Raw genomic sequence first — 27,304 nt, forward strand, 5'->3', positions numbered from 1 at the left:
GCTAGTTTCTATGATATCATCGTTTCGGGAAAATTCAGTTTCCCTTAAAGTGGTCAATTTACGGCACTTTCCCTACAACTAACTTGATAAACAGCCCCGACCCGTCGGATTTCTGTACCAAGTGAACCAGCGGTCCGAAAGCTATCAGACCTACACGCAGCGTTACTTACGTGAGAGGATGCGGCAGAAGCAGGCGCAGGTGGTGGTGGCGTTGTGCGAACGTCTACTGCAGGAGTGCTTTCTGACCGCACCGGGCCAGATGGCTCTTTGAGCGCCGCCGCTGCTGACGACGCGCCAGTCAGCGCCCCACATTACTGTTGCAGCGAGTGCCATACTTGCGACACCCCAGTAACCACTGTTGCTTTTGCGCTCTGAAGTTTTGAAATGACGCAACTGGGACTGCAAAACAATAAAGCCAGAGTGGCACACGCTGCCGTTTTCTTACGGTCAGCTGCACGAAGTCCGCTTCGCTTCTGGCGGACAGCGGTCTCGTGTTTTACAGGCCGTTCACGGCGGGGAAGAGTCGTTCTCAAATAGAACAATCGCAAGCGCGGATCGCCATCCGCCGCGTCTTCAAGATATAAAAACAGCGTACAATAACCGTATAATGTGACAGAAAAAGTAGAGGGCCTCAGATAGATCGCAACCTTACTTGGCAAATTCCCTCTTTAGATTTAATAAAGCCCCATAGTTCAGCAGTATTTGCAGTATATATGATCTAAAAATGAAGAATCTAATTTATTCGGCGTGTTTCCTGGCAGTAATGAGTTCTAGAGTCGTTTTTGGTGACTCTACTTACAGGTGTACCATTTTCAGATACTGAAGCACGTTTAAATAAGTCCATCCGATGGTAGCCCAAAAAATTTTGCAAACATTTCTTCAGAGAACTACTTCACAATACACCTTTATTCATTATAGCAAGATTTCTCTTTCAAAAAAAAAAAAAAAAAAAAAAAAAAAAAAAGAGTGAAAAGCATGAACATAACAGAACATAACACCGAACACCGCCCTCAACAAAGCTTCAAGGGGTTAACAATAATACAGAAAGGAGTCACATACACTGGTACATACTGCCAGAGCGTACTAAACGTCTAGTAGTTAATTAATGGAATTTAAGATCGAATTAAGGAACTTTCTGTTGCGTAAATGCTTCTAATACAATAAAGAGTATCTTTTTAAACACTATTAGAATTATTTCGTAATTAATATTAAGACTTTAATATCATAATATTTCGCCATGTTAAGTTTTTTTCATTATATTGTACTTATCGGTAAATAAAGGGTGCATCTTTGATCTTTTGCCGGCCGTGGTGGCCGAGCGGTTCTAGGCGCTACAGTCTGGAAACGCGCGACCGCTACGGTCGCAGGTTCGAGTCCTGCCTCGGGCATGGATGTGTGTGATGTCCTTAGGTTAGTTAGGTTTAAGTAGTTCTAAGTTCTAGGGGACTGATGACCTTAGAAGTTAAGTTGCATAGTGCTCAGAGCCATTTGAAACATTTTTTGATCTTTTTCCGTGTCTCAGAACCTTTTCCCATGTGGTCTATCTAAGGCCGATGATGTAATGTAGCGAAATGTGAAAGTCGACGTTGAAAAAGTGGGTTTGACAGTCATGAGTAACTTGTCAGAACACCAATTCTCAAATTATCTTCTGCGAAGTCTTAGTGATCCCAAATCCCTGTCTGCGTTCTTGCTGAAAGAAAGAGAATTTTTTAATACGGTAACAAATACCGAACTTTAAAACAATAGAAACCCACATATATGAGGATCGCCGTCTGGTCTCTGTTTGTAAAATTTCAAAAGGCGGTGGATGTGGGAGTTGCGCCGGCCGATGTGGCCGTGCGGTTAAAGGCGCTTCAGTCTGGAACCGCGTGACCGCTACGGTCGCAGGTTCGACCCTGCTTAGGGCATGGATGTGTGTGATGTCTTTAGGTTAGTTAGGTTTAAGTAGTTCTAAGTTCTAGGGGACTGATGACCACAGATGTTAAGTCCCATAGTGCTCAGAGCCATTTGAACCATTTTTTTGATCTCGGAGTTTCGGAAGTTTTTCGACATAGAAGTTAATATAAGTAAATTAAGAAAGTTCCGAAGACACTGTTTCTTCCGTACTTGATACTGCGCTTTGTTCAGTCCTCCAGGCACAGATAAAGTTAATCTTCCCTAAGGATTTCAGTATTATCTTCTTAATTTCCTAGTCTGCATGACAAAACATACGGCGAAACGTTATTAATTGCGTTCACTAAAAATTACCAAGAACAGAATCTAGGAACTCCACTCATGGCTGGAATATATTCTATCTAATGGCAACCAATGAACATGGCTTCTTTGAGGACGTCCACATAGATGCTTGGTTGGTTGATTTGGGGGAGGAGACCAAACAGCGAGGTCATCGGTCTCATCGGCTTAGGGAAGAATGGGGAAGGAAGTCGGCTGTGCCCCGTCAAAGGGAACCCTCCCCTTTGACTGAACCGATTCAGTGAGATCACGAAGAACCTAAATCAGGATTACCAGATGTGGGTTTGAACGGTCGTCCCACCGATGCGAGTCCAGTGTGCTAACAATTGCGGTACCTCGCTCGGTGTGTCCACAGTGATACTGGTATCAGTCACCATGAGGCATTTGCAGCAACAGTGATTACCAAACTATAAAGAGCAACTAAAAAGAAATAAATGTTCAGTAAAGCAAATAAAAAGGCAGTAGTGTCATTTCTCAATTAGGAACTTGAAACTTTTATCTCAGGACAGGAGTATATAGAGGAACTACGGCTCAAGTTTGAAAGAATAGATGACCGTGTGCTGGATAGATACAGTACGTACTTAGTAGAACAGTTCATGATAGAAGGAATCCACCAAGGCATACAGCCACTGCACACAATCTTCCGAAGACATGACGTTACACCGTAATAGGTATAAAACAAAGCATGCCGCTATAGATAAACAGGTAGATGGAGAGAGAGAGAGACAGAGACCCTAAATGAAACCCGTTTGTTGTCAAAATGGCCATGCATAAAGTCTTCAGCACCTGTCGTGGCAAAGTAGTATTGAAAGAGCTCTCATAAAACCCGAAGTAATTCGGGTCCTGTGTGAAGACTGCTAGTGGCATCAAATTTAGTGTCCACACACTCATGGACGAGACAGGGACTGAAATTTATGACGACAAGGCAAAAGCATTAATGCTTAACACTATTTTCAAATGTCCCTTTACGAAGGAAAACCAAGGATAAATGCCCCAACTTAATCCTCGCACCGTTGCAAAGCTCACTGAAACAGGTTGCAAAGCTCCAGAGCCTGGCGAAATTGCCGCTGTCAGATTCTATGCCCAATTTGCTGCTGAATTAGTCCCTCTTTTAACCACGATAAACAGTACATCCTTTCAACCAGTTGACGGATGAGAAGACATGTCCCATTCTTCTACAAGAGGAATATTCTCGACATCCATTTATTGTAGACTCTTACAGGGGGAGGCCACGACGTTGGGATCACAGGTTTGCTTCAAATTTTGTACACCTTCAAAATGGTTCAAATAGCTCTGAGCACTATGGGACTTAACTTCTGAGGTCATCAGTCCGCTAGAACTTAGAACTACTTAAACCTAGCTAATCTAAAGATATCACACACATCTATGCCCGAGGCAGGATTCGAACCTGCGACCGTAGCGGTCGCACGGTTCCAGACTGTAGCGCCTAGAACCGCTTCTTATTTTTTTGTTTTTTTTTTTTTTTGTTCGATATAGTTCGCTGCGTTTGGTCTGGGCGGACGTCACAAGACATTCGTTCAAGTTGGTCGTTGATTCATTGACTCATTTTTTTTTTATTACAGAGAACACGCAGCCTTCTGACCGAGCACGCTGAGCTACCGTGCCGGCTATTTTTGTTACAGAGGGCAGCTAACCCTCTGACCGAACACGCTGAGTTACCGTGCCGGCAAAAACCGCTCGGCCACCTCGGCCGGCTGTACACCTTCAGTAGGCCATTAAAACAACATAATGTGCAAGTAGTGAGGTGCACTACTCTGGCAATTCCGAAAAAATCGCAAGAGAAGTTTCATGCGTCTCTTATGTGCTGGATGTTACAATTCATGGTGCTTGAGTGGTGCAGCGCCGCGGTGAGGACGTCCTGTTTACGTCACGTCCGCACGGTCGCGAGTGCCCGTAGTTGTTTACTACTTCATCGCCGCTAGTTTAGAGTCCATCACTACCGACGCAATATGGCACGTCCGTACAGACAAACCACCATCAATATCAGTTTTCAACCCGATCATGCACGGCCGCGAGCTTTTGAAGTGGAATCTTTTACACGTGACGACGTTAAAATTGATCCGCAGGATATAATGGGTATCCATGTCTCCTTCATGAGCAGTGTTGTCTACGTCAAGTTAGTAAGTGACTAGGTGTGCAACAGAATCGTGCCCGCACATGCGAACGATCTTACATTCAAACATCCTGATGGCCATATTGGGGCAGTCTCTATCGATCACGTGGGGCTTGGCCTCTGTACGATACGAGTGTTCGAACTCCCGTTCGAAGTACCACCAGACGTGGTCATCGCGGCTTTCCAGCTTTACGGTAGAGTGGTCAGCCATATGGCCAAAAAATGGACCACCGTTACAACGTACCCGGTTCTCAGCGGGGTACGACAGATCAAAATTGAACTGACCAAACATGTACCATCCTATCTTGTCATCGGCGGATGTAGAGCGATCGCTATGTACGACGGTCAGCCACGCACTTGCTCCGGTTGTGGCCAAAAAGGGCACGTCCAATCTGATTGTCTCCGACGACGGCTTACTCAAATCGCGACAAGTGAATCTATGCCTCTATCTACGGTTACGACCCTTTCTCTCAATTATGCCGAGGTTGCACGGGCAGCAACCCTTTCCGATGCTGACCACATTCGTCCGATAGCCGTCCCCGATAGCGAGACCATGATGGATTTTGCAGTACCGGATCCGGCCTCTACAACGGCGCCCCCAGCTGAAGATAATCACCGACCGACCTTGCAAGAAAGCATGGATGCCAGGATGGACAATGACCCACGGATTGTGCCGACAGCGGCTATTATTCCAGACACTGGAGCATCTGAAGAGATCCACCCACATTCGGATGCTGAAACATAAGTCAGTAAACAGCGTTGCCCGCGGAAACACAAGGGACGGTGGCGTGTTCCATCGGACGAGTGCTTGCAGCGAACGTCTGACATGGACTGTGGACAATCCGACGACGGTACTGGCGGTACAGAGGCCGCAGTAACATCACGTCCAACAGATCACCATGCTGACGGTTTCAGTCACTCCGACCCCACAGAACAGCAGGATTACACGCAGACAGCCGCTGCCGATTACCAGCCAGTAGTGCCGAGTACCCCAGCAGCCACCAACAGCTACCAATAGCCGATGGTATTTCATGGCGATTGGGCGGACGACGGTGAGGAAAGCTCCTTGCCTATGGTATTGGACGACACGCGGGGGATTTCACCCCGCCATTGTTGATCTTTTTCCACCATCAGTGACAGCGATGAGACAGCCTGACGTCACGTGCACACACCTCTTACGAGGGTATTGACGGCCAACACGAGTGCTATGGATAGACCTCAAACTTGCCGTGTTGCAACTATAAACGTCAACACTAGACAGATGCGCGCTAAGTTATCCTTGCTCCAGGATATGTTGAATTCTGCTTCCATTGACATAGCCCTACTCCAGCAGGTGTACACGACGACTCCCCAGGCGTGTACGGTTATGACACATGCGTCTCTCCAGCTTCCCTCACAGACAGCAGCGTCGCTGTACTTCTTCGGGAAGGGATAGTGGCAGACGATATCCTCTTTCTGCCTGGGGCGAGAGGAACGGCACTCACAGTACTGGGTGTCCGTCATATCAAAATCAGCGCACCCTCAGGAACGGACAAACGCCGCGAACGTTCACGACTCTTTGCGGAAAACGTCGCCCCCCTCTTCCAGTCGCATCGACCGGGTGTATGTCTCAAACTCTCTTGCTGCTGGGACACAGGTTGCGGAACTGTGGCCTGCAGCTTTCTCGGACCACTCAGGCTACATTTGTGCCGTCACCCTACGGCGACAACAAGTGTGGAGAAGCTGCAGCCTGTGGAAATTAAACGTCGCTCACCTGTCGTACCCCGATTGCTGCCTAGCCGTTGAGGATACCTGACATTTGTGTGAAAATCGCCTTCGTGCATATCCAACGAAGATCCGCTGGTGGTTGGACTGCGCCAAACCGGCACTGAGGCGAATGTTGATTACCTACGGTCACGACCACGCTGCTGGGCGTCGACATACACTCGATTTTTATTCAGGGTACTGCGAGCCTGCGATGCTATGGCGCCGTCTCCGGAACGACAAACGGTGGTGCACCGTGCTAAGGCTCAGGTCATCGCTAATATGCGACGCCACCTAGAGGGGGTAGTCATCCGCTCGAGGAGGCAGCATAGGATAGCGAGCGAACGCCCGTGTATATTCCACGTACTTCGTGAACCTAAACGACGCCAAAGAGCGCTGATACGCTTCATCGACACGGAGGACGGTCGTCGCCTTACCACGCAACAAGACATAAGCACAGCGTTCTACGATCATGATTCCCAGCTCTATTCAGCCCAGACACCTGATCCGACAGCACTGGACGACGTCTCTCAGACCATTTACGGTACTGTCACCCCGGCAATGGAAGAGGCCCTGATGGAAGAAATTACGGAAGAAAAAGTGATCGGCACCATTAGAAAAGGAGCTGGAAGCAAGTCTCCGAGTCCTGATGGCCACCCCTTGGAATTTTACCGGACTTTTCAATATTTATTAGCCACCCGATGGACAGACATCTGTCGCGAACTACTATCCTCGGATGTGCCGCGCCCAACGGCCCTTGTAGAGGGGATGATAATTCCTATTCACAAACCGTCCGTTGGCTCACGGATGCAGGACTACCGCACACTGACACTATTGAATTGCGACTTGAAGATCATTTCTCGGCTGTTGGCGGCGCGGATGCAGCAGACCTTACAACACGTTATCTCACCCGATTAAACGTCGTTAGAAGGAGACAATAACATTCAAACAGCACTCGCTGAATATCGTGACTTGATGTCACTGGCGAGGGCATGTCGTATGAAGGGTGCGCTGGCGGCAATCGATTTTAGTCAAGCTTTCGATCGCGTGGACCACGACTATTTGGGAGTGGTCCTCCAACATATGCGACACCCACAGCCATTTGTCACTGTCGACTTCTCTGTGGCGCGACATCCAAGGTGATCGTCAACGGTCGACCTACGCAGCCCCTCACCATGTCTCGATCGATACGCCAAGGCTGCCCCCTGATCTCTTCACTTTACGCTGTGGCCATGGAACTACTCCTTTGCAGCCTTCACCAACCGGCTAACGGGTATGACGTTACGAGGCCACACTTTCCGTTGTAAAATATACGCTGACGACCTGGTGATTGTCATCTGCAATGGCGACGACACCGCCAGCGCTCTGAGTTGGGTAGCTTCATATAGCATTGCCACTGGTAGTCGTATCAACGTCGCAAAATCAGTGGCGATGAACATCGGGGTGGGACTGCCTGAGGACAGCGTCACCCCCTTGCAGCTCAGAGATACTTTGAAATGCCTCGGCATCGATTTCACGAACGATGTACGACGAACCGCAGCTCACATCTTTCGACGTCTTTTTACGAAATGTTCGGACTGGGATAGCCATCAACCGCCTACGAGCACTGGACATCGTCCAACGGACCCAGTATGCCAACATACATTTAGCGTCACGCATTCCGCACATCGTCCAGATATTACCGATACCGGTGATGTTAGCTCGCCGTATACTGGCGGCTTTTAGGTCATTCGTGAGTTCAGAAACGCTTTTCAAGATCAAATATGAGGCTCTCACCCTTCTCCCGGATCGGGGAGGACTTGGCCTTTCATGACAGGGCGGTCGCCCTATTTGTGGCACCGCCGTCCGGACAGTCTGACGAGTTTGTTGTTAGAAGATCTGGTGCCGCCCTGCCTCTCGCCACCTGTGCCGATACACCACGTCCCCTCCTCGCTCTTCTACATCGGTGTCCTTTACCTCGAATTCAGTTACGTTCGACTTGCCTTACCAGTGACTCGACTGGGGACGGCAAGGACAGTTCATCGTGTGCTGCAACGTGGAAGACCGGATAACATCGTGGAGAGGAAGCACCCGAACGTCAACTGGCGAATAATGTGGAGAACGATTCACCACGTAACACTGGACGCTGCCGTCACGGCGATGTGGTATATTACTGTCAACGGTAAACAGGTGACCAGATCAAGGCTACATGCGATCCATATGGTGGACTCACCCATATGTACGAGCTGTGGCGTTCAAGACAACGATGAACACCGTCTTAGCTGTGGTGAGTCTATAGCAGTGTGGCACTTAGTGAAGCAAATGTCAGCGTACTTCCTTAGGGTGAGGCCGAATCATATCGAACCCAAGTCTGTATTATTCCCGGATGAGACGTATTATCCATGCATGAAAACTAATGCCGTGACGTGGCTTCGTGGACATGCAGCGCATTATTTGTTTCAAGGCGGCACTAAGGACACTTTAGACTTTTGGAACTTTGTAGGGACGGCATTGCAAGATCCACCGTAATCCAAAGTATCGACAATATTTTTCCAGTTACTTGTGGAGTGCATTCCACGACCCTCCGCGCAACTGGATCATCGCGGGTAAGAGAAGCTAAAATTACAAGACAATTATAGAACACTACATGGTACAACGTGGGATCTACTTTGGTCACTACGAGAAATCATACCTGGATGATACAGCAGACGGATTGTTTCGTCGTGACCCCTCACTGTGTAGCAGTAGTTTCCCTTTTCCTCTTAAAAGTCCCCAGTGCGAAAGGTTCTTCACAGCTTTTATTTCCCAACCGGCGCAAGATGTACCGGTTAATGGTGGTACGGATTCCACTCATAGGTTTTATTTAATGGCTTCCTTACCCTCACACGTTGTTCTCTTTCTTTTTGCCCTTTGCTGCACCTGTAAATATGTTTTCAGTTATGTGTGTCCCCAATTCGACGCAACGAGTGCACTTATAAGTTTCAGTGGCTTAGTGCTTAAAAAAACAAATTAATTAATAAAATAAAATAGAAAAACAATTAAACCATTGCATCCCTTGTACCACATCCCCAGGAATAGGAGGGAGGAGACATTGTGGCCAGGCCTCTGGTTGCGACCCCTGCCCACCTTGCCTCCGCCGCCCCACGACCTGATCCATTTTCCATAAAAAAAAGGGGGTAGAGTCTTCGTAATTAAAAAAAAGTGGTTAGCATTGGTGCTTCGTAATACAAACATCAATGACGCGACGGTTCGACTTCTGCTCGAAACTTGATTTTTAATTTATACTGTTTTCGTCACTCATCATATGAATTTATGAAACGGTCGTGTGGCACTGTTGGCCTGGAGACACCGTCCCGGGAAGCTCGGCCGCCGGGTAGCAAGTTTTACTTCAGGTGAAGCCACAATGGGCGACCTGCGCGTTGCTGATGACAGTATGATGATGAGGACAGCACAACGCCCAGTCCACGAGCGGAAGAAATCCCCAACCCGGCGGGAATCGCACCGGGGCCCGCTACGTGGTAGGCAAACACGTTACCACTTATCTGAGCAGGTGGGCGCTTGAGACGTAACATAATTATAGAAAACCACTTGTATTTGTGTGAAGTTTTAGTGAGTTTCATGTTATTTGACTACTTACTGTTTTAATTAAAATTAATTATTGCAACAAACGCATTTATAACTACCGACAAATAAATGAAGAAAAGCATAGAGCTTTCCTGAAAACGTATGCCAGTCGTGATTTGTGAAATCCCTTATACATGAAATTTGGTAAGGTACCCGGAACTACTTTGCACCTCGATGCTTCGAGCTGCAGACACAGAGGCAGGCCCCATTTGGCAGTTAACCTGCGTAGCGGTGAGACGTTGCTAATGCAGCAATAAAGAATTATGAAGGTACAAATTTTTGGAATATCACAGAATTTACGCTTGTACCACAAAAATGAAGGTTCTACCAGGAGTCAAACTATAATCTCATACACGTTCGTCTTACTCAACTCGAACGCTAAACACTTTTTTCTTTAAAAAAATCTCATTTTGTTTGCTATTGTTCGTTGCATTTGTTCGGAGCGGACATCCTATGACACCCATTGAAATTGATCCATTCACTCAGTTATTTCATTACAGAGGGCAGCTAACACACTGAGCGAACACGCTGATCTACCATGCCGGGTATATAAAGGCAGTCTGGTACGTGTAGTGTTACGTGGCTTACTAAAGGCATTTGACTCAGCATCACACATACGTTTATTATCGGAACTATGATTACACAAGGTGTCAAGCGACAGTTGTGACTGGAAGGAGGATTTCTTGGTGAGTGGGACACAGCATACTATCTTGGATAGAGGGCCATCGACAGATGCTGAAGTAACTTCAGATGTGCTGCAGGGAAGTGTGTTGCATGTAAATGATTTCCAGACAATATTAATAGTAACGTCAGAATTTTCGCTGTTGACGCAGATATCTTTAATGAAGTACTGTCTCTAAAATGTTGCACATATATTCAGTCAGATCTTGAAAAGATTTCAAAGAAGTGCGAAGGCTGGAAACTCGTTTTAAATGTTTATAAATGTAAAGTTTAGCATTTCACAAAATGAAAAGAACATGATGACGTATGACAAGAATATCAGTTAGTCGCTGCTGGGATCGGTCGACTCATACAAACAGCTAGGCGGAACAGTTTGTAGGGATTCTGTATGAAATGGAACGATCACATGGGCTCAGTAGTTTGTAATTTGGTACCCGGTGTAGACATTCCCAACCACACAAAAGCATAAGATAAACTTCGCAAACAGTTTTTTATGTATGAAAACGAATAGATAAAACGCAAAAAATAACAGTTTAACTGATTATTAAGTGAGCAGAACAAGTAATCGAAGGCCTCATTAGTGACAGGTGCCTAACATGTAGCTTACAATTTCTTCGTTCTGTTTCGGCTGCTAATTTTGAAATTGCCTCATCAATATCGATATCTTTACCCTGCACATTTTTTATTGAGTAACTGCTGAATTAGACAGTTGTCATCCATTATATGTGTGATTTAATTTCCTTCACTTCAGATTTTACTGTTTCTGCTACATTAGTCTCTACTGAACTTATCTCTGTTTTTATTGGACCTGTCTCTGTACCCAGTACCCCCATTTTAGAGTTCAAGTTTGTCAGATTTGTCTTTAACAATGCCATTGACTCATTCGCAATTACGTATCCATTCTCTGATTTCGAACCATCTGCTCCACTAATGTCATCTCTATCAACACTACCACGTCCGGATTTAGGACTAACTGACCAACTCACATTATCTGAACAACGCGCTCTGGGCGATTGCTTAATCATTGGAAGCTCCATCACTGAGGACGACTCTGCAGGTTCACACATATTAACACTGTCGACGCAAGTACCGGGTGATCAAAAAGTCAGTATAAATTTGAAAACTTAATAAACCACGGAATAATGTAGATAGAGAGGTAAAAATTGACACACATGCTTGGAATGACATGGGGTTTTATTAGAACCAAGAAAAGAACAAAGTTCACAAAATGTCCAACAGGTGGCGCTGGACAGCAAAACTTCAGTGACTGCGCATGACAATCGTGTATAAAAGGAGCGGTAATCAGAGAGAGAGTCAGATGCGCCAGCAGTCGCAGCATGTTGACGTTACCTGAAAAGGCGCATTTAGTGAAGCTGTATTATCACAATGGGGAATGCGCTAGTTCCGCGTTACAATCCTATCGCCATAGGAAGGGGATTCGAACGGGTAACGCTCCGTTGACAAATGCAGCTGTGGCGAGAATGATTTCGAAGTTCGAAGCCACGGGTTGTTTAGACGATAGACCTCGTAGTGGCTGACCGAGCACAAGGCGTAATGCTGCTGAGACGGTTCAGGAAGAAATGGAGACTGTAGCGGGTTCGTCTGTGCACGGGGAAGTCAGCGCTCGTGCAGTCGCACGTCGCACCCGCATTCCATACACTACTGTTTGGTTGGCACTTAAGCTTACCCTCCGATGCTATCCGTACAAAATCCATCGGCATCATGAACTGTTGTTACCTGGCGATTCAGTGAAGCGGAGGGCATTTGTGGTGTAGGCGTTTCAAAAGATGGCGGAAGATGACGATTGGTTGAGTAACGTGCTGTGGACCGACGAAGCTCATTTCACTCTCCGAGGGTCTGTCAACGCCCACAACTGCAGAATTTGGGCTACCGAAAATCCTAGAACTGTCGTGGAAACTCCATTGCACGACGAGAAAGTCACGGTATGGGTTGGATTTACCGCATCTACCGTTATCGGGCCTTCGAGGAAATGCGTGATTCTGATTTTGTTCCTGTAAAGAACATATTTGCTTTGTCTTACTTCGTTATGCTAATTATTGCTATTCTGATCAAATGAAGGGCCATCTGTCGGACATTTTTTGAACTTTTGTATTTTTTTGGTTCTAATAAAACCCCATGTCATTCCAAGCATGTGTGTCAATTTGTACCTCTCTATCTATATTATTTCGTGATTTATTCAGTTTTCAAATTTATACTGACTTTTTGATCACCCTGTACTTAACTTACCGGTCATGCTGGCTGCTGCTGCCCGAAGTGTCGGTGCTGATGCACTCGAAGTCGCCGCCGATAGCCCGCGTTACCGTGGCCGCTACTGCCGCTATGCCGCCGCCGAGATATCCGCTCCAGCTGGCCGCTGATTGAAAATGATAGGCATGTGCCTTGCCACAATATACAGGCTACAGGTATCCCTAGGCCTGTCAGAGACTGCAGTACATTCGATTTTGCATCAACGATTAACTTCAAACTTGACCTGGTGGATTCCATTCGGTTTGATCGAAACTCAGAAACGGGCTTGCGTCACTTAGCGTAAGGAAGCGCTCAAAACGTTTAACCGATTAAATAAAAAAAAACCATGTATAAAAATTCAACGGGAGAGTAAACCTGAGTATATTCTTGAGACCTGGAAACTCAGCGCTCGCGCGCGCGTCTCTATATGCATGTGTGTGTGTTTATTTATTTATAGGAGCTCAATGGCGAGGTTAGCAGCGTCTTTACGATGACTGGCAGAAACGAAAATGGTTAAAACCAGTGCCGGATTAGCCGTATAGCAGCAGTTAGCAAATGTTACGGGCCCGTCTCACTAGTGGGCCCCGCACCTGTGTGTCAAAAAACTAAAAAGGCATAACTTAGTGGAGAATTCTATAGTGCCGTCCGAAGTCGTAATAACCCATTCAATCAGAAAAGCTGTTAATTGTAAGTAGAAAGTAATTAACAGATATAATATTATTCTTGTAAGTCTGCTATTACAATCGTTCATTATTTCGACGCTATATTTACCTTTTGCACAGTAGTTTCGATACGTTGGTCTGGAGTGAAGGCTGCTTTGTTGTTCTTGGACTGTTGTCGTTGATGTGTTGTAGTTTCGCAATTCCAGCGTTTCTTTTCTGTAATTGTTTCTTTGCCGCTCGCTGTGGACTAACCGTATACAACACAACATATTAAAAGACCGATATATACGAGGGTGAGTCAAATAAAACCTTAAATTTGTAATAACAAGTCCAAATATCGCGCCGTTATCCTGTAAGTTGGTAAGCGTGCTACGAACAGCGTGCAGAATGGCCTGTAGGTGGCAGCATAGTGCAGATGCACGCATACCGTCTCAGTATCAGTATAAAGATGGCCGCCCCACTTGCGACTTGCACCAGGGAAGAACAGCGTTCTTTTATTCGGTTTTTGCGTAGTGAAGATGTGAAACCTATTGAAATTTATCGACGAATGAAGTTTCAGTACGGTGATGCATGTTTGTCACAGCAGCAAGTCTACGAATGGGGAAGGAAGTTCGCAAATGGTGTGACTTCAGTGGAAGATGCTCCTCGTCCAGGTCAGGCACAACGAGTTGTGACTCCACAGAACATGGCAACAGTTGAAGCCATAGTGAAGGAAAACCGCCGAGTGACACTGAATGATATTGCAGCATGTTTACAGATTAGTCATGCGGCAGCACACCACATTGTGCATGATGTGCTCCAGTTTCACAAAGTGTCTGCAAGATGGGTGCCACTGCAGCTGACTATTGAAATCAGAGAACGACGTGTTGACGCTTGTGAAGAACTTCTTCGGCGCTTTGAAAGAGAAGGTGATGGCTTCCATCAACCGGAAACGAAGAGAGCGAGCAAGGAATGGCGCCATTCCTCATCACAAAAACCAAAGAATTTCGAACAGAACCATCAGCAGGGAAGGTTATGCTGACTCTCTTTTGGGACGAAAAAGGCGTCATTTTGGAGTATTACATGCCTAGAGGGACCACTGTCACCAGTGTATCATACACAGATCTCCTAAAAAATCATCTGCGGCCTGCAATCAAATCAAAGCGACGTGGATTGCTGACAATGCAAGGCCCCACACTGCGCGTACAACATTTGCAACAATCAGAGAACTGCGTTTTGAGTAACTTCCTCATCCATCGTACTCACCAGACCTTCCCCCAAGTGATTTCCATATGTTTGGACCACTCAAAGACGCAATGGGAGGAAAGAAGTTCAGTTCTGATGAAGAGGTACTCCACGCGATGCATGAGTGGTTGCGCGGACTACCAAAAGAATTTTCTTCTAGAGGAATTTATGCACTTTGTAAGCGCTGGAGGACTTGCATTGAGCGTGAGGAAGATTATGTTGAAAAGTGATACAGCTTTGTACCACTTCTGCACAATAAATAATATTTAAAAAAATATTTAAGGTTTTCATTTGACTCCTAATCTTACCTAATGATTGCGAAATTTTCCGACAGGAAAACGAGTAGCGTCGAAGAATAAGGTTAGTTTATTTGTTTTGTTTATACGTTACTACGTTAAAGAAAGCGAAGTAGATTCTATGTGCAACGTATATAGCAATGTAGGTATCAGTTATAGATGTCTGATATGCTAATAAAATGTTATCGTCATAGTTCATTTTACTTCCGAATATAGTAAACATTTACAGTATCTGCTATTCAGACATTAGAGGTGGGATTGATCTTTTCCAAACCACCCATGCTGTGGTATAGGAGTGGGTACCAAGGCTTCACAACATGTGCTGTCCACTCTGATGGACCATTCTTTGTGAAAATGTGAAAAAATAATTTCTCGTACGACACAAAATCTTTGAAAATGACGTGAGTTTACTCAGTAGCATAATGGCTAAAGCTTTAGGCTCGTAAGCTAAAGGTGACATGCTCAGATTTACAGTTCAGTAACTTTTTAAAAAATCCTTATCAGAGTGATGAGTTAACTTTGTTTTAAATATAACTATTTTCGTAAATTTAATTTCCTATCCTGGAATATCTCATTTTAATCATTGCACTGACTTCATTACTTTACACAAATTTAATAAAGTGAATTTGTGAAAAAAAGGGAATGCATTAAGGTAGAGTATTTTCTGATTAAGTGAAAAGAATACAGGTTTTAAGTGTTTGTATGACGATGAGCGTCCAGAAAATGTCTGTGTCATTTCGGTACCAATGCCTAGCTAATAGGGCTATACAAAATGTAAAACTTTTAATGAGCCTAGCCGCCCTAGTTCCGTTGGTAGATGTCAGTAGAATTCGATAGACGTCGTGTCATTCTCACTGCTGCCAGTCTTTGCGTAACTGAAATCTAGACGCGATCAATTTAATTCCGTACTCATTACTACAAATAATTATCGCATTCGAACGTGAGCGTCTTTATAATGAATTTTCACGACAGTTTGTAACTACTGTGTGACATTTGTACTATGGCAGATCATCGTCACGAAACGTATGTTGTCAGGCCTGTTGCAACTGCCTCCTCCTCTCAGCATCCTGCGGAAATTTATGTACTACTACTCCGCTACCTGCGTACCTGTCTTGGTAGGCCTTACTAAAACTTTCGCAAACTGTAAATATGATGTTTGGCCTGCTATGTTTAGTAGATAAAACGGTAATTTCTAAAAATTTAAATGTTACTGCAGATTAATAAAAATACAGTAATTATAATGACATAAGCAAAGATTTAAAACGAAAAAAAGAATGAAAGGACGAAAAAATTACAGCAAAATAAAAAGCTCCATACGGTGATTAAAATGACGTGAGTACGGATTCGAAATGAAATTAAAAAAGTAATTATATTCAAAACCAAATTATATGTATAAAAGTAAACCACACGTTCATTTCGATTAATATTCTTTAACAAAATTAGTACGCCACTGTAAATGAACCCACGGCTTCCCGTTTACGATCCTAGAGCTTTGGGACTTTTTGAAGTGAAACTTCTTTGGTCTTGTGCAAAATTTCAATGTGTGATGTTTAACGGCACGCGTTGCACGCTAGTTAGGGCGCCTAACTACCAGACAGAAAATGGTGATTGTATGTGCAAGAGACGAATATGCTGTCGTGGACTCTATGTAGTTGCTTTTGAGATCTCCAGTTTAGTATATCATTTAGTATCTTAGAGAACATAACGAATAAGCTGTGTCGATGGAAAGAATGAAATCAAAGGAAATTTTTCCGCTTGTGCACTATTTTACAATATGCTGACTAAACCTTAACAGTTACATCAATATGATGTAATACTAAACCGCTGATCTCAAAAATATATACCTAAAATACCGTGTTAGCACATATTTCTCTTACGTACTTCACCCACAATCGTCAGTTTAGTATTTTGTATTCGTTGCTAACAGCGACTGTAAACAACGAAAACAGTGGTTGAGGGTGAACTGTAAAATATAAACAAATGTTATCAAGGTGTTTTATGTACGGTTCATGTTTTTTGATTCATGTCAAATGGTTCAAATCGCTCTGAGCACTATGGGACTTAACTTCTAAGGTCATCAGTCCCCTAGAACGTAGAACTACTTAAACCTAACTAACCTAAGAACATCACACACATCCAGCCCGAGGCAGCATTCGAACCTGCGACCGTAGGGGTCGCGCGGTTCCAGACTGTAGTGCCTAGAACCGCTCGGCCACCCCGGCCGGCGATGCATGTCAGCACAGACATTGACCTACTAGGACATTCCAAAGACTGAGTTATTTTTATTTTCACGTGTAAAGGAAAATAAATAGACAAAATTAATTATTGAAAGGCCTGCTTGTTCTCATAACTTTCTCCTGTCGAGAACTTAGTTGATATTTGTACCTTTTAGTCATTGAACGTATCTCCTATGTTTGAAAGGACGTTGTTCAACGAATGTATTTTTCTGGTAGTTTCGCCGCAGTACGTAGTCGGTACATAATGAATGAGCACAAGTGTCCGCGCATGGGTGGCTGCGTCCACGTTTGACTACGGTTGGTCCCTCTCCTCTCCTACTGGCGATGCCTTCAAATTGTTCCGTAACGTTACTACCGTGTACAGGGAGACAACGTTACTACCAATTATGCAGTTAACTATATTTTCGAAGATATACTGTACCTCAAAAAATTATTTTTCGTAAATTTTCGGAAAGACGGGCCTAGCAGAAAAGTTGCCTCCAAAATTCAGGTGTGTCTTCTACTCTAAATTAATATAAAAATGTCCAGTGCTTGATTTGAAGTTACCGCCAGTGGTAAGAATGGCCATATATTCGATGCCACGGGAAACCTGCCTCTATCTGGCAACACTGGATTCAACTGGTAGCAGCAATGTACCGATGCGTGTAATGTGGGTTGCGGGTCCTGCTCCGCCCTGCTCTTTTCCTAAAAGACAGCCCTAACGTTGGTAAAAAGAGCATGAAGAGAAAAGATTGCCTTTCCATAGCTTTATTATTCAACATCGAAAGAGAACCACTGCGAAACTAAGCCAAATAGCAAATGTGGACGAAACTCCTCTGAGATATGATGTGCCGAGCAACAGAACTGTTACCATGGAAGTTGCTAAAACTGTAACTATGAAAGCAAGTGGGCACCAAAAAATGCACTACACCGTTGTCCTTTCATGTCGTACTGACGGTACTAAACCTAATCCAGTGATCATTTTCAAGGGCAAAACGATGCCAAAACCTTCTGAAATACCGCCAGTTGTTGTTGCTTCACGTACATGACAAGGTTTGGCTGGACGATGGTGGTATGAAATTAGGGATTAACAGAGAGTGCGAGAAAAGGAAAGGTGATTTATTGAAGAAGAGTTCTCTTCTTGTGCTAGGTCAGTTTACTAGTCGTTTGAAAAATTCTGTGAAAGAGAAACTGAGACAGGAAAATACTGAGCTTTCAGTTATTCCGGGATGACTTACTTCACAAATGCAACCTCTCGATGTCATGATAAATAAACCATTTAAAGTGTATATGAGAGAGGAATGGAACAAGTGAATGATGGCTGAAACTCAACATGAATTCACGCCGAAGGTAAAACGAAAAGTGTCTCAGTTGATGTAACAGTCGTGGTGTAGAGTGAGAGAAGACATTATTGTTAAACTTTTCAAGATGTGCGGCATAAGTGACGCTCTCGATGGCAGTGAAGACCATCTTATACATGAACGAAGAAGAAGAAGAAGATAGTTACAGATGACGATTTTCGGGGATTTTAAAGGTCAGTTCGATTTTTCATAAACTAAGAATTTTTTAGTCTGGCTTTGAAATCTAATATAAAAATGTTATTTAAAAAATCAGCTTAAAAATCAAGGTGCCTCTTATAGTCCGCAGCGTCCTATAGTCTGTAAAATACGGTAGGTGGTGTCGCAAAGTCGGTTTCACCACTTCAGTCCTCCACTGTGAGAACTTATTCGCTCTTACCCCCGACGCAGCAACTGAAATTGTCTTCAGTACATAATGGATGTAAATTATAATACCAATGTGTAACGCCACCTGATTAAATAGTTGAATTCCATTTCATTTTGTAGCTTATATTCCCGTCTGTGCAGATCGAGGCAGCCAACACGAGCAGCGGGTGGTCAAACATACAGCAGCTCGTCCAAATTTAGCCATATCGTCTTCCAACCAAAGAAAAGTTAAAAGAACTGCAAACCCTCTCGCCCTCGATACTTCTTCTTCAAGCTAAAGACAGGTGGAAAGTGTATTACATTCTTGTTATTAGGTACTGTAAAAACCAAAAACGAAACGAAAGAACATTGTACTCCAACGACGCTGATGAATAACCGAGCAACTTTAATCTATATTATTTGATTGCGAATAGAAACAGTGAACTGCAACATTATGAACAGCAGTTTTTCGTCTTCAAAGAAATGTACGACAACGAAAATAAATCACGATTCTGTCCAAAGACATTTTTCACATCTAGACATAAACTAATCAACAAATCTCATGTGAGAATCCAAAGGGAAATTTTTTTGTTTTGTTTGCAAATTTACTGATTCACACAGGTCATCACGGTTTACGAAAGAGGGATTAGATGACTGAAAGAACGTGGATATTTTGTTGAAAAAGCACGGAAAACGTACTTCAGGCTGCCAAGTGATAACTTAGTGTTTGTTCGCAGAAACAACGATGTGCTCATCGTTTCTCAACTTTTGAATCCAACTGATACTAAACAAAAGTACCAGCGGACACTGTCTGAACGAATTATTGCAGTTATAACTTTTTAGCAGAATAAGGTCTTGCATTTCGGAGTACTACAAGCCAAGGTTACTTTGGCCCAATTTTTGCCTGCCTTTTTGTGTTTGGCAAGAAAACAAATCGTAGTGGAAGAGAGAAAATTGCAAATACATTTTTTCTAGTATTGTCAAAGACTGTGCTACCATAAAAAATAGTGGAGCAATGTTACCCAGACTCCAGGTGATAATTGTCATAACTGAGAATATGTTGTCTGCATTAACTAAAAGCATGGCCCCACTCAGTCATTTCTTCATGAAAAGTGGTAAGATAATGTTGGGCCAAAGTAAACTCAATGAAAATCTCTAGAGTACACATTTAGGAGTACGAAGAGCTAATATAGCACTAAATTTTGTCGACAAGAACTGAGAATATTGAACGTCATTCAGAAAATGAGACAGTAAATATAACAAATGTAGTATATTTATCCAACTAACAAATTCATTATCAACTTACATGTTACACTATGCTAAATATTTGGTAAGGATACTGTATGTATATGAGCCTTGTTACACAAATTACTGAAAGTCAGGTACTTGAAAATAAGCCACGATTTGTTAGCCGTGTTGTAATGATGATTCTTATCAAATCCTCCCAAGGATAAAATCTTTTATCTTTTGTTCTGAGTATTTGCAGTAGGACTTCGTGTTTCCCATACAATTTGTGGTGTCACCGCCAGACACCAAACTTGCTACGTGGTAGCCTTTAAATCGGCCGCGGTCCGTTAGTATACGTCGGACCCGCGTGTCGCCACTGTCAGTGATAGCAGGCCGAGCGCCATCACACGGCAGGTCTAGAAAGACGTACTGGCACTCGCCCCAGTTGTACAGCCGACGTTAATAGCAATGGTTCACTGACAATTACGCTCTCATTTGCCGAGACGATAGTTAGCATAGCCTTCAGCTACGTCATTTGCTACAACCTAACAAGGCGCCATTTATTCTTTGCTATGTATCTAACGAAGCATGTACAGTAACGAGAGATGTTCACCAATTGTGGATTAAAGTTAAGTATTCTACCACTTACCTCCTGTTTTGCTAGTCTTATTTCTCTGACCTGTTCCAGACCTCACGACAGTTTGCGTGAGCTTTAACAGCATGCATTTCAGCCTCCTCAAGCAACACGGTGTTGGCACTTATGCCAACACCTCATTGGCGACGAGTCTCAAAAGGGTCTTCTTCTTTATACTTGCTTCATTTACTTGTGTCATGGCTTTGCCACAATCTCCAGATGTACTGTTCGAATTTTATGGCTTGCAGAATCAGCAGATGCAGGCCTTATTGGATGCCCTTGGACAGCTCGTCCAGGGTCAACGTGCAAAGCAAAACGATGCGGCTGCCGCCGCTCCACCGCTACCGCAGCCACAACATGCAGTTGCACCACCTTTTCGTCATTTCGATGCGGCACTGGAAAGCTGGACGGAGTGGTCACGCCAATTTGGATTCCATCTCGCTGCCTACAGAATTCAAGGTAACGAACGGCAGCCTCACTTATTGGCGTGTGTAGGGGTGCAGACGTACCGTGTGATAGTGACATTATTTCCCCACCGCGACGTAGCAACTCTGTCCTACGAAGAAATTTTGTCTGCATTAGATGCATATTTCAAGGAATCAGTCAATGTAGTTGCAAAAAGGTATACGTTCTTTCGTACAAAACGTACGGCCGGTCAAACTAATCGGGAGTGGGTTGCAACTTTGCAAGGCCTTACTAGCGATTGTGCTTTTGAGTGTGAATGTGGACTCCCTTATTCAGATACTGTGGTGTGTGATGCAATTGCACAGAACGTTTCTGATGTTCGTATATGGGAGAAAATTTTGAAACTAGTCAATCCCTCCCTTCAACAAGTGATAGACATATTGGATAGGCAAGACACACTTGACTTTGCTCAGGCATCATTTGAAACTTCGCCAGCCCTGTGTCACGTTAACCAGCCCGCCGGACGCGCTGCACGGAACAGTAAACAGCCCTCGCGCTCGTCTGCGCAGCTGCCGCCAAGATATCAACCACGTGTCCCGCGGCAGCAAGCAAATGCAGTGAAATCATGCCCGCGGTGTGCTACTAGACATTCGCGTGAGAATTGCCCGTCTCGCCAAGCTATTTGCTTTTTCTGTAATAAAAAAAGGACATGTTCAGAGTGTTTGCCAGAAAAAGCTCCGATCGGACACTCTGAACGATTCCAGGCCCTTTGCTTCGCGCCGGAATCGAACCAAGAATGCTCAGGCTCGTGAACCTTCGCCCATGGACATTCATGTAGTTAATTCCACTCCGCCCAGTGCTACTCTCTCTAAAAGTGACTGTGTGCATCCCACAAAAAGTGTGCGTCGACGTCGCCGGAAATCACGTCAATTAGCAAGTGATTCTGTACCAGTGTCTGTTCAAATTGCACGAGACAGTCGCTCTTGTCGTCAACAGGACAATAAACTTTCTGTAGACTTGGACATTCATGGCAATGTGATCCCATTCCAGCTTGATACAGGAGCTGCAGTTTCTTTGATCAATAAAGACATGTACAAACAACTGGGCACACCTCCGTTGCGTGCCGCAAATGTTAAGTTAAATAGTTATTCCGGTCAGAATATCCCTGTGTTAGGACAGTGCAGCCTCCTTGCCACATACAAGGGACAAACAAAACTTGTGTCATTTTACGTACTTCTTCTTATGCAGTGAACTTGTTTGGTTTAGATTTATTTCAGTTGTTTAACTTGTCTATAGTAAATCAGGTCCTATCAGTGAACCAGACTGTGCCTTCAGCCAGTGTTTCTCATCTATGTGAAGAATTTGCAGACATTTTTGCACTGGGCCGAGGTTGCGCTAAGAACTATAAAGCACATTTGGAACTGAAAGTAAACGCGCAACCGAAATTTTTCAGAGCGCGCAATGTTACCCACGCATTGCGTGATGAGGTCGCAAGAACATTACACGATTTGGAATCACAAGGTGTGATTGAATGTGTGCAGGCTTCTCTCTGGGCATCACCCTTAGTAATTTTGCCAAAACCTTCCGAAAAATTGAGACTTTGTGTGGACTTCAAGGCAACAGTGAATACACAATTAGTGATTGCAACTTATCCTTTACCCCGCCCGGAAGATCTTTTTGACAAACTGTGCCCGGGTAAATATTTTTCGAAGTTGGACCTAGCAGATGCGTACTTGCAAATACCAGTGGACGAAGAATCCCAGCGCGTCTTGGTGGTTAATACGCATCTTGGTTTGTACCGATTCACAAGACTGCCATTCGGGTGTGCATCCGCCCCTGCATTGTTTCAGCAATATCTGCAAACTGTTTGTGCGTCGGTCCCTACTGCAGCAAACTATCTGGACGATATTGTGATCTCCGGAAAGATGGAAGAAGAACATTTAGCCAATCTCCAAACATTATTTCAGGTCTTGCGACAAAATGGTCTTCGCTTGCGAAAGGACAAATGTGTGTTTTTTGCTCGTGACTTACCATATCTGGGCCATGTAATCAATGCCCAAGGCATACATCCCAGTCCAGAGCACCTCCGTGCCATACAAGACTTGCCTTCGCCGCAGAATTTGAAGCAGCTACAGAGTGTGCTGGGCAAAATTAACTATTATCATCGCTATGTTCCCCATGCCTCTTCCATTTCAGCTCTGCTTCATCGCTTACGCCATAAAGGTGTTCCGTTCGTCTGGACGACGGAATGCGAACGCGCCTTTCGCCAGTTGAAATCGGCGTTGCTTTATACTACTTGCCTTACGCCATTCGATCCCCAGAAACCACTTTTGTTGATGGTAGATGCATCGGATTTCGGTATCGGTGCTGTCCTTGCGCACAAAGATGGCTCGCATGATCGCCCTATTGCCTTTGCGTCCAAATTGCTCTCGTCTGCGCAAAGAAATTATTCACAGATAGAGAAAGAAGCCTTGGCTCTCGTATTTGGTATTACTTAGTTTCACGATTTCTTGTATGGTCGTCACTTTACCGTCATCACAGACCACAAACCTTTGACATCGCTTTTTCATCCGAACAAGCCTGTACCTCCACGTACAGTGCAGAAATTCATTCGCTGGTCTATTTTCCTCTCGCAGTACCGCTACGATATCTTGTATCGGTCCACTGCTAAGCACGGAAACGCGATACGTTGTCCCGTTTGCCTGTAGCTGAGGATAGAGCGTTCGATTCTTCCGAACTTGCTTGCCTGTTCATTGATGCGGAAACCGATGACGTGGTCGAATCGTTTCCGATTGATTTTCGTCGCGTAGCTACAGCCACAGATGCTGACCCTGTCCTTGCTACCGTTTTGCGTTTTGTTACTACTCAATGGCCCTTGTCGAAAACACGGATCGAGGATCCGTTGGTTCGCCGATTTTTTGCTCACAAGGAGAGACTTTTTGTTCGACGTGGTGTTTTGCTGTTGCGTTCTGATAATGATCAGTCCCGGGTCGTGGTCCCACGTTCGTTACAGTCCTCTGTCTTACGGCTTCTCCACCAAGGACATTGGGGTATAGTGCGAACGAAACAACTTGCTCGTCAACACTGTACTTGGTTCAGAATCGATGCTGCGATTACGAAAATGTGTTCTTCTTGCATGGCGTGTGCCGAACAACAATCCGCACCACCGCGGAAATGCTTAGCATGGCCGAAAGCCACTTCCCCTTGGCAACGCTTGCACAACGATTTTGCTGGTCCATTCTGGAATGCTCGGTGGTTGGTTCTGGTCGATTCCTTCAGTAATTTTCCTTTTGTTGTCCGGATGTCTTCCACGACGTCGTCTGCCACCATCCAAGCGTTATCCGCTATCTTTTGCATTGAAGGCCTTCCACAGACTATTGTTTCCGACAATGGCCCACAATTCATGTCCGCAGAATTTGTCATTCTGCAAGGCCAATGGTATTCAACATCTGACATCCGCGCCGTTTTCGCCTCAGTCCAACGGTGCCGCTGGACGATTGGTCCGGACTTTCAAGTCGCAGATGTTGAAGTTGAAAGAGTCGCATTCTCGGGAGGACGCGTTATTGCTCTTTTTGTCCTCGCATCGCTCTCAGCCCCGAGATGGTCGCTCGCCGGCTGAGTTGCTCCACAGTCGTCCTCATCGAACCTTGATGTCTTTGCTACATCCGCCGCATCAGGTTCCTGTGTAGCGGCAGCAACCTGCTTTTGCTCCAGGCGACGTGGTATACTATCGCAACTATCGAGGTTCACGGCGTTGGCTCGCAGGGCGCATTCTTCGCTGCCTCGGCCGCGCTATGTATTTGGTTTTGGGGGCCTCTGGTGAGGTGCGTCGGCATCTCAATCAGCTGCGCCTCTGTAGTCGCACGTGTTCTGCCGCTCCCCGTCTGCTTTCAGCGACGGTGCCGTCCGGTCAGCGCCCTGGGGACCCATCTACTGGCTCGCCTCAGCCCCAGGTGTTACCGACGATGCCTTCCATTTTGCCCCATGGCGACGCGCCGCCGCCGCCTGTTCTCCCGCCGGCGACGCCCGCAGTGGACGCTTTGCTGCAGACGCCAAGCGCCTCCCTGGGTCACGCGCCGCCGATCGCTTCCTGTGACCAGCCGTCTTCCGACATGGAACTCTTGCCCGCTCCGGACCAGATGTCGTCTTCGCCCGTCGGGTACCCCCACGCGATGGAGGTCGACCCTTCGGCCCCTCCTGTGTCTCTCCGGGCGCATACACCGCATGTTGGCGTGCACCCTGGACTAGGTTTTCAGGCGTTTCCTAGCTCCCCTCGGACCGAATGGCCGGGTGCGGGTTGCACAGCCTCGCCTGTTGTTAGGCTCCCCACCTCGTCGCATTCGTCAACATGGGGTCCTCCCCACGGCGGGCGGAAGCCTTATAACACAACCGTTCGCCGATTTGCGGGGGAGGCATGTGGTGTCACCGCCAGGTGGTAGCCTTTAAATCGGCCGCGGTCCGTTAGTATACGTCGGACCCGCGTGTCGCCACTGTCAGTGATAGCAGACCGAGCGCCACCACACGGCAGGTCTAGAAAGACGTACTGGCACTCGCCCCAGTTGTACAGCCGACGTTAATAGCAATGGTTCACTGACAATTACGCTCTCATTTGCCGAGACGATAGTTAGCATAGCCTTCAGCTACGTCATTTGCTACGACCTAGCAAGGCGCCATTTGTTCTTTGCTATGTATCTGATGAAGCATGTACAGTAACGAGAGATGTTCACCAATTGTGGATTAAATTTAAGTATTCTACCAGTTACCTCCTGTTTTGCTAGTCTTATTTCTCTGACCTGTTCCAGACCTCACGACAGTTTGCGTGAGCTTTAACAGCATGCATTTCGGCCTCCTCAAGCAACACGGTGTTGGCACTTATGCCAACACCTCACAATTCACTTTAGCACTCTCATTACTCACATCATTCTCAGTTTGGAATATTCATTCTTCTTTGCTGTATAAAACTGTAGCATGTTGTCCAACTGCTAACTTCTCTTTCATTATTTTGTGGTGCTGGACGTTATCTATCACATCAGAGAAACTTTCAGAGCCACCATCAGATTCCAGCACCACTTCATCTTAATTTTAGTGTTATTGTAATTCACGAAAACGATAGTTTCTCACTTTATAGACAGAGTGCAAATTACACTCACTGTTTACCTCACAATGGCGATGTTTTATGTTTATTAAAGCGAATAGCAAAATCTGACATGTTTCTTGCCCAACATATAAAGGAAAGGGACATACAGCATATTTGTCAAACACAACATCCATTAATTGTATCAAGCATATGGGACCAAGTTTGCGGAATTTTATTCTGTTTCACTGGATTCCATTCCACATACATCACATATAGAAGAACTAGCTCTGATAGTCTACTATGTCCTGCCACAATCATACAAAACCTTTTGCTCGACGAAAGATCCGTACCCAAAGACTGGAAAGTTGCACAGATCACATCAGTATTCAAGAAAGGTAGTAACAGTAATCCACTAAATTACAAGCCCATATCATTAACGTCCATTTGCAGGAGGATTGTGGAACATGTATTGTGTTCAAACGTGATGAGTTATCTCGAAGAGAACGGTCTGTTGACACACAGTCAACACACATTTAAAAAATATCGTTCTCGTGAAACACAACAAGTTCTTTACTCATTCGAAGTGTTGAGCACTATTGACAAGGCATTTCAAATTGATTCCGTATTTCTACATTTCCAGAAGGCTTTTGACACTGTACCGCTCAAGCGGCATGTAGTGAAATTGCGTACTTATGGAATATTGTCTCAGTTATGTGACTGGATTCGTAATTTCCTGTCAGAGACGTCACACTCCGAAGTAATTGACGGAAAGCCATCGAGTAAAGCAGAAGGCCCTTTGCTGTTCCTCATCTATATAAATGACATTCTGAGCAGCCATCTTAGGTTGTTTACAGTTTATGCTGTCGTTTATCGACTAGTAAAGTCACCAGAAGATAAAAAAATTGCAAATCGATTTATAAAATATATCTGTATGGTGGAAAAATTGGCAATTGACCCAGAATAACGAAAAGTGTGAGATCATCCACATGAATGCTAAAAGGAATCCGCTAAACTTCGGTTACACGATAAATTAGTCAAATTTAAAGTCCGTAAAATCAACAAAACACCTAGGAATTACAATTACGAACAACTTAAATTCGAAGAAACATATACAAAATGTTGTGGGAAGACTAACCAAAGACTGCGTTTTATTGGCAGGAGACTTAGAAAATGTATCAGATCAACTAAAGAGACTGCCTACACTATGCTTGTCCGTCCTC

General features: G+C 44.9%; 1 protein-coding gene across 1 annotated transcript in view; it reads right to left on the reverse strand.

The window, feature by feature from the left end:
• LOC124775486 (sialin-like) overlaps positions 1-27,304 on the reverse strand; it is a 140,869-nt gene that overhangs the window by 32,440 nt on the left and 81,125 nt on the right. Inside the window, exon 9 of the mRNA XM_047250319.1 lies at positions 171-399. Within this exon, the coding sequence (XP_047106275.1) occupies positions 171-399 (229 nt within the window). The remainder of the gene's footprint in view (positions 1-170; positions 400-27,304) is intronic.

The sequence above is a fragment of the Schistocerca piceifrons genome, chromosome 2, assembly GCF_021461385.2.
Source record: "Schistocerca piceifrons isolate TAMUIC-IGC-003096 chromosome 2, iqSchPice1.1, whole genome shotgun sequence".
NCBI lineage: Eukaryota > Metazoa > Arthropoda > Insecta > Orthoptera > Acrididae > Schistocerca > Schistocerca piceifrons.